Consider the following 8090-nt stretch of genomic DNA (forward strand, 5'->3'; position numbering starts at 1 on the left):
GTATTTCACTACATAGTTGTTGCCACTAGATGGCACCGACGGCAATAAATTTAGGGAATATGCTTCCCTGATGCGTTCCATCGTCTCGTTTCAAAACATGGCGGCAAAGGATTTGACAGTTACAGAGGAATGGATACGTGAGAAACTACAATTACACCACAAAGTTTTAGGTAATACATGTTAAGTTAACGCTATTTGAAGGTTTTCAGGCGGTCTACAAAACATATGGCGGTACACTTCCATAGCCTACAACATTTGCAACTAAGCGTGTGGCTAATTTATGCTAGGACCATCCTAGCTAGCTAGGCCCACGAAATATGTTACCTTGTTGCCAAGTGCTGGATAACTTGCAGCAGCAGCAACAGTAACGTTAGCTGAGTTAAAACTACATGTTTGTTACAGCTCACAGCGTAAACTTGTTACATTAAACAATGATGCCGTTTTTGTCATCCGTTCTAGCTGATGTCCGAACACTGTGCCTGCCTGGTAACATCGAGGGGAAAATAAGTAATTTAGGAATATCGCTGAAGAAGTTCGTGCGATTGAAGACATTAGACTTGTCTTACAATGCGCTTGTCTCGGTGTCAGTGAGTAGGCCTACCAGTTCAACTTTTGTGTTTATATTTTTCAAAAATAATATCTAGTTAGTTGGATTAAGTGGTTGGATTGTACTGTCGTGTCTTTTAGTGCGTAGTATTTATTTTTTCATCCAACAGGGTCTTGAGCACCTGAAAGTGCTGGAAAGGCTGAATTTGTACTTCAACAAGATATCAGCCTTTCAAGAGGTCATGACCCTGTCCAAACTGAAGAGCCTAAGAGAGCTGGACCTGAGACTCAACCCTCTGGTCAAGAAGCACCCAGAATACCGCCTGCACTTGGTGCATGCACTCTGCCAATTGCGGAAACTTGGTAGGCTACCACTTTTTTTATACACAGACATACATACATACATACGATGTTCTACTTTGTTTCATATTATGTATGATGATTTAGATGACTGCCCAGTAAGGGATCGAGAGCGTAAAGCTGCCATCATGCATTTCACCTCTGATGTGGAGCTGGAGCACAAGCAGAAAACCAGTTGCATCAACAGCCTCTCAGACCAAAGGTGCTGTCCTTAAGAACAGTGTACATAGTGTTGTACTGTATTGTACGAATATTGTATATATTATCCAGTGTTGTTGCTTGCAGGAGCAGTGATCTGAGAATGGCAGCATTTTACAGGCTGACCAAAAGTCTGGCTCTGCCGGATGGCAATGAGGAGGCTGCAGTGAACCACATCAACCGCAGGAACCGGGCTCAGGTGACGACTCAGCCAGACGCACAGACAGAACCGCAGTCTTCTCTGGCGCAGGGTAAGAGGGAACAGACAGACGGTGTCTTTCAAGCTCAGCTAAGCAGTTCCTCAGAGCAAGAAGCAATGGCATTTACCGTACTCTCTCACCATTTATTACATTTTATGATTTGACAGTAGAGGAGGTATTCAGTTATAGTGATTTTATACTGATTATGCTAATTTGTTATGTATGTTTGTTACAACTGCTAGGTTGATAAAATTGATGTTTGTGTGTTAAGGCAATATTCATGCTGCTCATGTTCTCAATGCAGAAATACCTGATGAAGTCATATACTTGGTCAATGATTATGATTCTGACTCCTTCCTTCAAACACAGGTAATTTATTTTTGAGGTATTGTGCATAAGATTTGTGACTGGCATTTGGAATTCAGTGATCATCTCTCTTATGTTCATTACAGGATGGTGTAAAGCCAGCCTTCAGACATGCACAGTGTGTTGATGGTAACTATCCTCTCTTTACCACCACTAGGTGGAGACAGTCAATCAGATATACTATATTTTTTGGATCTAGCAAATTCTCTGATGACACATTTTGACCTTAATGCATAATGGTTCTACATTGTGTTTTATTTAAGACATTGTTTTTAGTTTTCATTGGTTACAAACAAATCAACAAATTGTTTTCTAACAATGCCGTGTGGTTTACTTGCAGAAAGCTGACCCTATTTATGTATGTCACATATTTAACCAGCCTCTCGTGTCCAGCCAAGCATTCAGCCACGCAGAAAAGGGTCTCTGACCAATGGTGGACCTTTAGGGCTTGCCAGTAATAGACCCAGAGTGACTTTTGCAGACGGCTATGTCAAGGGATCCCACAGCATACACCCAGTGCCGGCTACCCATGGGACGAAGCCGTCGCAGCTCAGAATCCCAGCTACGGCAGTGTTCACACCGGACCCCAGAATCACCTTGCCTTCTAGAAACGGTGTGACTGCTTAGACCTCTTAAATATCTCTTCATTTCTGTTGATATGCAGCGGACTCTCATAAGTCTTTACCTACAAGCCTGGCAAATTATACTGATTATGACCAGTGCATTCACAACTGGTGGTGGCCACTGTAGAAGTCTTAATTATTTGGGAGATGTTTGTTCACATATAGAACACAAAATATCAGTCACATTTGAAAGTGAATATCACTTCCTTTCTCTCTCTCTCTCTCTCTCTCTCAGTCTATGTAGGAGATGGTCAGCTGGCCTCCACACAGCATGCATCCCCACCCAGTCCTGCGAGGCAGAGCAGTCTGGACGTTGGCGACCTCTCTCCCCAGGCACACCGCCTGTCCAGCAGGAGGGCGGAGGACGAGGCCTGCCCTGAGCAAGAGGCCGCCAGACCACAGAGGGTCAGTCAGAGGACACAGACCAGCTTAGGCTGGATGAATCACCTACAGACAGAAAACACAGTAAACTCCTGATGTGCACCATGTTCATGAACGTTGTCATAGAAGGAGTGTGTTTTTATTTAATTTGTCCATGTTGACCATGGCAGTGAACCTCCCTGGTCCAAGTCCAGATTGTTTGCTAAGAACATGAGGAATGAGTGGGCGTGTTGTTTTGCCTGAGGATCAGAGATCTGCTGATGTAAGGTAAGGGCATCCTGTTGTTTGAAACCTTCTCCTCCTCCTCCTCCTTTTCTTCAGGATAGCTACAGGAAGCCCCTTGACCTGCTGCTCAGCATGGTGCACGAGCACTGGACCACTGGCAATAGTGACCCACAACACTATAAGACATTCTTCAGTGAGTGCTCACCATTAAGCTTGTATGGATCACCATACCTCAAATGTGTCATTCGGGTTTAAACGGGCATGTTGGCTTTCTAAGCCATATGATTTTGGGGTAGTTAAGGGCCCTCCAGTCTCCTCACACTTCCCTAAACAGAGAGCCCTGTTGTGTCCTATGTGGTGGTCAGCGCGGGCCGTGCAGGTGCTGTCCCTGATGGAGCGGGAGCTGGCGGGCAGGGACAAGGAGGCGCAGACTCTCAGCGAGGAGGTGCAGGCCCTTAATGCCCAGGCTGTGGCTCGGGAGGAAAGGCACAGATTTGAGATTCAGGAGCTCTCCATCCAGCTAGAGAAAGCACACAACTCCGTTGTAAGTTGAGGAAAAAAATGTCTCCTCTCTTAATGTGTGCAGTAATATTGGGCCCTGCATGAAATGTGATTTCTGGGGATCTTTATCCACCTTGAAATTTAATTCTCTAAGCCTTTTTTAAAAAGAAACTGTTCTCAACAAAGTTTATTTGTTACATCATCTTCTAATGCTGGCTTAATATTTCTGACCTTGGCCCTTTTTCACATTCCAAGTTCTCCAAATATGCAGGCCCTAGTTACCCTCACACAACAGTGCTGAAAGAATATTAGCAGTGTGTTGGATATGTCGAATTTAAAAGCTGAAGCATCTATGGGCCTTCACTAAAAGGTCAATGTTTAGTTTGTCTAGTTCTAGATTTATTTTATTGTGTTGACTATCTCATCATAAGTAAATCAAGTATGTTTGTCTATTCAGGTTATTCAAGTTGAGTGTAATGACTATTTTGCACACGATCCATCCAACACTGTGTGTCATTTAGCCATTTTGTTTTGTACTTGAGTCCATTTCCCATGTTCTGTCCTACTGCCACAGGAGAGCCTCGATGAGCAGCTGAGGAATGTGTTGGAGGAGAACGTGTGTCTGCAGAAACAGCTCATAAACCTCGAGCAGAGCATCTTATCATCCAGAATTACCAAATTAACCAGCGCCAGCGATAACGGTGAGTGTCCAGTGGCATGGACTGTTGAACTAACTCTCAAAATGACCCCCAGTGTCAGCATAAGCTTGAAAGTTACAGACCAGGTGTTTCTCCTGCAGTCCTTCTGAATTGATTGATTGGAGAGTTACTAAACATTAGTCTCTCAGATGCATGTAATACAGTCATAGTGCTTCCTCTCTGGGTAGAATATTCATTTAGAAAATTGTTCGGTCCAAGATTAGACCTAATCCATGTCAGGGAAAATGGCCGTAGGTTGTGTGTGCGTGTATGTGGATGGTGAGCAGCAGAGCTGCCTTCTCTCAGGAGGCACAGGGGGGGGTTGGGGGTGCTGTTGGAGATGCTGCAGGGTAGGCAGCCATCAGCAGGGGACCAGAGAGCCTCAGCCCCATACAGTACCCACTTTACACTCTGTCTCTTAAAGGAGAAATCCAGCCAATTTTTACATGGATCTTGATCGCTTGGTCGTCGAGTACTGTTAGTGCTAGTTACTGTAGTAACTGCAGCTAGTACTCCCATTGAGCTACAGTGCTAGGTCTGGGGGCATCATCTAAATGTGCCTTTTTTTGCCTCTTAACAGACTCAAAATGTCATTAAAAGGTCTGTACAATATGAACCAAGTCCTTACGTGACAAAACAATGCATTTTTTACTCATTAGCTGTGAAGAGCTGTCTAAATTCAAAGTTTGTAAGGTCACATCTGCACACTACTGTTTGCCTTTTTCTGCAACAACTGAATTCCAACAATACTTCAGTGCGAGAATAGAGCTAGCTTTCAGTGACGTGCAATCTTAGCCATCATTTGGACAGTTTCCATGTAGTTACATAGTCATTATAGTCATAACCATTACAGTGCTCAATTACCTATTTTTGAGGGGAAATAAACTTCAAGTTTTCATTGCAAAGCCGGCATGAGCTCGACAACAGACTTTCCTGGAAGCGACTGATGGAAACAGTACAAACTTTGAATTCAAACGGTTTCTTCACAGCTAATGAGCAGAACATGCATTGTTTTGTCACGTAAGGACTCATATTGGGGTTCATATTGTACAGAACTTTTAATGACCTTTTGAGTCAGTTAAGAGGCAAAAAAGGCACGTTTAGATGATGCCCCCAGACCTAGCATTGTAGCTCAATGGGAGTACTGGCCATTAGCTGCAGATACTCCAGTTAGGTAACACCGATATTGGTCATTATTTTTCCCATCGACAGTACTCGGCGACGTCTAGCGATCAAGATCCATGTAAAAATCGGCTGGATTTCTCCTTTAATGCTCCATTTTACAGTGAGGAGATTTTGTTGTGGTTGCTGTAATTTGTATTGTATTAAAAGTGCAGTAAGTAGCTTTTCTTGTCAGCAAATGACTTGATTCTTGACTATATATGATGGATATGCAGGCACCTTTCTGTTTTAGGTCATTTCAGGGGAAATAATCAGGTTGTTTCAAATGTGAGGTATATAAAGCACCTGAAATGAAGAATCAAGATTGATAGATATGACTGAGAAATGCATATTCAAACCACATAGACATGTACATACTGCAAATGTTGCAACCTAGCAGTACTAGTCACGTAAAAATATCAGTCATTACTGAAAGCTTATCATTGTCTTAGGCTGTTGATGGCCTCTCCTGTGCATCTCTGAGAGGCTGAAGCAGAAGTCACCCTCCTGCCTGACTGCAGAAACTCACATTGTGACCTTTAAACCCACAAGTGCCTTTATTTTTCCAATGTGCTAGAAGGAGATTGCATGTTCAAAACTGGATTGCATGTGGTCTATGGGATAAGGACTGATGAGTTATGAACTTGTCTTCTGTGTTGATGCTGTGAGTCAGTTAAGTTCTCCTAGACAACTGTAGTGCAATGGAATATTTATTGGTATTTATTTTCTGAGAGGTGGTTATGTAGTGGATGATCTTTTGTAGCTTTCCTTTATTTTTTGCCCTTTTAAATTGTACTGGATGAGACCACCACCAACCTGGCATGGCTTTGATTCAGGTGATGGGGTTGGGGGTATCCTCATTAAGCCCTGTCATGGTGTTTTAAGCACATATGGATTGCAGACTTTAATGTAACTTTGGATGTTAACACTTGACCCAGTGGGGTATTTTGAATATACAAGTAATACTTTTCCCTGTCTCACTGTCTGATTGATTTTACTTACTGTGCTTTCCAAAACCCTTGGACTAAAATAATATCTCTGAGTTCATTTGAATTTATTTTGTGATGTTACTGGCCCCATTCAACTGTTACCCTTCATATTCCAAAGAGTGACTAGAGTATTTTCTGTATCTGAGTCAGAACAAAAGAAATGTGTGATTTCATGGCCATGTCCCAGGCTCTGTTGTGCCAGTGTGTTCCCATGACCCCACTTGTCCTCTAGTACACTGCTGAATGACCTAATCACTAACACCCTTGTCTACCAGGGTCAAAGAGTGTAACACACACACACACACCTCACACAAACACAAACAGTTATCCAGTGAGATCATGCCGTAAAACTAAGATTTGAGAAGTGTTTGGTTGCCTGGTGACCGCAAGGAATGTGTATATACAACCATGTCAGATTTAAGGTTTGGTACATGAGGCAATGGCATGCAACATGTGACCTGCTTAACACAGGCCTCTGTTCAAAAACAAATGATTAACATGTGACCTGGGGCCTGTACTACGAAGGGAGCTTAACCTACCCAGATGTAACCCAGGGTTACTTTGTTAACCAGGTTTTGTCAACCCTGGTTTATCTTAAGTGGTGTTAATCGGTACTACGACACTGTTTATGAAGTTGATTTGTTGAGCCTGGGTTAACCTGTGCACGTTCACATAAAAGGGGCGGGTTGCAGCGCAAGTCACCACTTTCAATGATGACGCGATCACCTTATTTTACGGATGAGGAATGGACAATTATTATAACTAGTTATGAGAAATTAAAACCCACTCTACGACAAAAATCAAATACTTCGGCAGTGAACAAAGCAAGGCTGTTGGCAACGTATTGCAGATTGGGTAGCCTAAATGCCTAAAAGTAAAGTTTTATTCCCACATGTTCTTCAAATATGTGTTCTGGAGGATTAGTAGCTTGGAATGTCTGAAATGAGTTGAAATAATTAAATAGCCTAATTTGAGTTCATAGAAAGGCCTACAGATGCAACCCAATTCAGAAGTGGGCATATAGATGACAGTAATAAGGATAATTGAATGTTTAAGTAGCCCCCATTGACTGATTTAGTGTATGCCTAATCCTGTGAACATTTCAGATGCAACACCATTGCCAAACGCACATGGCAGCAGGTGAAAATGAAACACAAAAACATTATTCAGAATAGTAGGTTTATATAGTTATAGCTTGCATTAATATTTCTTAATTATGAAAACATGTAGGCCTAGCTTATAGCCTTCACTTGGCCTCTGTTTTACAGCTAACAAGAAACAGGTGTCTTCGAACACTACTGTAGGAGGAAAGGCACCAGAGTGTTTTACAGTAGCAGAGGAGTTGGCCATCGCAAATAATAGTGGAAGGCCGATTATGGAGGGTTGAGGGAGGCATTGGTCGGATTCTGGTGCTGTGGAAATGTGTAGCCTTTATGTGCAGGGTACAGTAATATGACATTCAATTCAACAAGTTTGTTAAAATGGTGATTTTTATTTATTAGGCCTACTGTAGGCTATGTCCGATTTATTTTAGGCTATTCTTGCTCCGATGTTCAGCATACTGTAGGCCTATGTCCGATTTATTTTCGGACATACAGTATTCTTGCATCACCGATTTGAATACATGAATGTCCACGTACGGGCATTGCTATGAGACGTCTTCCTAGATCATCTGACAAAGATAACGAATTCCCTCGGCTGACAATCTATATCTTCATAGAGAATATCGTCCGGTAGGCTATATATATTTTCTGGCGGTCTCTAAAACCCCTCGCCCTCGCGAAGAGAGTCCCTCGATTTATGCTCCAATGTCGGATGGATCATCCAGGTGCGCCCGACATG

At 42.7% G+C, this 8090-nt stretch overlaps 1 protein-coding gene across 3 annotated transcripts; it reads left to right on the forward strand.

The window, feature by feature from the left end:
• The first annotated feature begins 67 nt into the window (after positions 1 to 67).
• Positions 68 to 6229, forward strand: cep72 (centrosomal protein 72). 3 transcript variants are annotated; one of them, XM_048261015.1, is made up of 14 exons: positions 68 to 170; positions 460 to 587; positions 717 to 909; positions 994 to 1108; positions 1192 to 1355; positions 1609 to 1673; positions 1757 to 1799; positions 2050 to 2283; positions 2529 to 2698; positions 2996 to 3092; positions 3265 to 3443; positions 3975 to 4101; positions 5513 to 5552; positions 5712 to 6229. In XM_048261015.1, the coding sequence occupies exons 1-14, from the start codon at positions 71 to 73 to the stop codon at positions 5740 to 5742; spliced, it is 1686 nt and encodes a 561-aa protein (XP_048116972.1). In that variant the 5' UTR covers positions 68 to 70; the 3' UTR covers positions 5743 to 6229. The 3 variants fall into 3 exon arrangements, with proteins under 3 accessions (XP_048116972.1, XP_048116973.1, XP_048116974.1); XM_048261016.1 differs by having other exon boundaries at positions 2538 to 2698; XM_048261017.1 differs by lacking the exon at positions 5513 to 5552.
• The last annotated feature ends 1861 nt before the right edge of the window (positions 6230 to 8090 follow it).

This window comes from Alosa alosa, chromosome 13 (genome assembly GCF_017589495.1).
Source record: "Alosa alosa isolate M-15738 ecotype Scorff River chromosome 13, AALO_Geno_1.1, whole genome shotgun sequence".
Classification (NCBI taxonomy): Eukaryota; Metazoa; Chordata; class Actinopteri; order Clupeiformes; family Clupeidae; genus Alosa; species Alosa alosa.

What these genes read in the sequence shown, in the direction of transcription:
- cep72 (XM_048261015.1), top strand. Translation starts at nt 71, where the DNA reads ATGCGTTCCATCGTCTCGTTTCAAAACATGGCGGCAAAGGATTTGACA. An exon ending in ATGCGCTTGTCTCGGTGTCA is followed by an intron (nt 588 to 716) that starts GTGAGTAGGCCT and finishes TTCATCCAACAG; the next exon opens with GGTCTTGAGCACCTGAAAGT. An exon ending in AGAAAGCACACAACTCCGTT is followed by an intron (nt 3,444 to 3,974) that starts GTAAGTTGAGGA and finishes CTACTGCCACAG; the next exon opens with GAGAGCCTCGATGAGCAGCT.